This window comes from Kryptolebias marmoratus, linkage group LG11, assembly GCF_001649575.2.
Source record: "Kryptolebias marmoratus isolate JLee-2015 linkage group LG11, ASM164957v2, whole genome shotgun sequence".
NCBI classification, from domain to species: Eukaryota; Metazoa; Chordata; class Actinopteri; order Cyprinodontiformes; family Rivulidae; genus Kryptolebias; species Kryptolebias marmoratus.
In genome coordinates, this window is record NC_051440.1 from 22,265,817 (window position 1) to 22,266,871 (window position 1,055).

General features: G+C 46.6%; 1 protein-coding gene across 4 annotated transcripts in view; it reads right to left on the minus strand.

Annotated features, from left to right (window-relative positions):
- hipk2 (homeodomain interacting protein kinase 2) overlaps window positions 1-1,019 on the minus strand; it is a 70,232-nt gene extending 69,213 nt beyond the window's left edge. For all 4 annotated transcript variants that reach the window (XM_017418996.2, XM_017418995.2, XM_017418994.2 and 1 more), the window contains exon 1: window positions 576-1,019. In XM_017418996.2, coding sequence (XP_017274485.1) covers window positions 576-594 — 19 coding nt within the window. In that variant the 5' untranslated portion in view covers window positions 595-1,019. The remainder of the gene's footprint in view (window positions 1-575) is intronic.
- Between the last annotated feature and the right edge of the window lie 36 nt (window positions 1,020-1,055).

Below are 1,055 nucleotides of genomic sequence, written 5' to 3' on the forward strand. Positions count from 1 at the left end.
CCGAAGACAGATACACATACATGAATCAATGCAACATAACCCTAAAACACAAAAAGTGTTGCAGTTTTTCAGTGGATGTGGAACCATCTGAGATTTACAGTAACACTGACTGGCGGAATAAATCCAGGCGAGACTGATCGGTCTCCGACCTTCTTTTCTCTTCTATTTCCACCAGGAAGAAAAAAAAGACATGAAAGCAAAACATTCAAATCGGGACACATTTGCACTGTATTGTGTGGTAAATGTTTTCGATCTTATTCAGGGGGGATTTGCTGCCTTCTCAGCGCTATTTTACCGGACACAGCAGCTCAGAGAGACACGGGCTCCACATGAATCTGACTGAGCATTCAATCTTCTTTAACTGAGTCCCTGAGCTCTATAACGCACTAAACTGTTGGGGGGGTTAACAGCCTATCTGAGGCAGGTTTTACAGTGATTCTTAATATTCTATCGTTTGATTTGGACAGAAAGAAAATAAAAGGTGCAACTCATTCCTCCGCGAGAGCTGCGATCATTTTTTTTACACAACTGCACAGTGAAACCAAACAAATAAATAAATAAAATCAACACCTTACCTTCGTATACAGGGGCCATCGGTGCAAGGGTTTCTGTTATTCATGGCAAAAAATAAAGCGAGCTTTCTGTTTAAAACTCAATAAAAATCTGCCATCTTGAAACAGTGATGATGGTGATGAGAGGGTCGCCGCGGTCTCCTGCATTACTGGCCCGGTTCATTAGTGGAAGAAAAAGGCTCCTAATTCATCTCCAGGCGGGTTCAAACCTTCGATCCGACGGTGAGGAGGAAGGAGGAGGAGGAGGAGGAGAGGAGGGCGACAGAGGAGAGGGGCTTCCTTAAAATCCCACCGTCGGCGTGTTTCTGGAGGCTGAGAGGATGAGCCACGATGACAGGTTTACTTCAGCTATTGTGCGACATGTCTGTGGAGTCAGGAGTCTCTCTGCAAAAGTTGCAGCAGTGGGTCGGAGCGCAGCGAGTTTGGCTGCTCGAGGAGCGAGTGGAGCGACGAGCGAGTCGATTGGGAGGCGGGGAGGAGAGG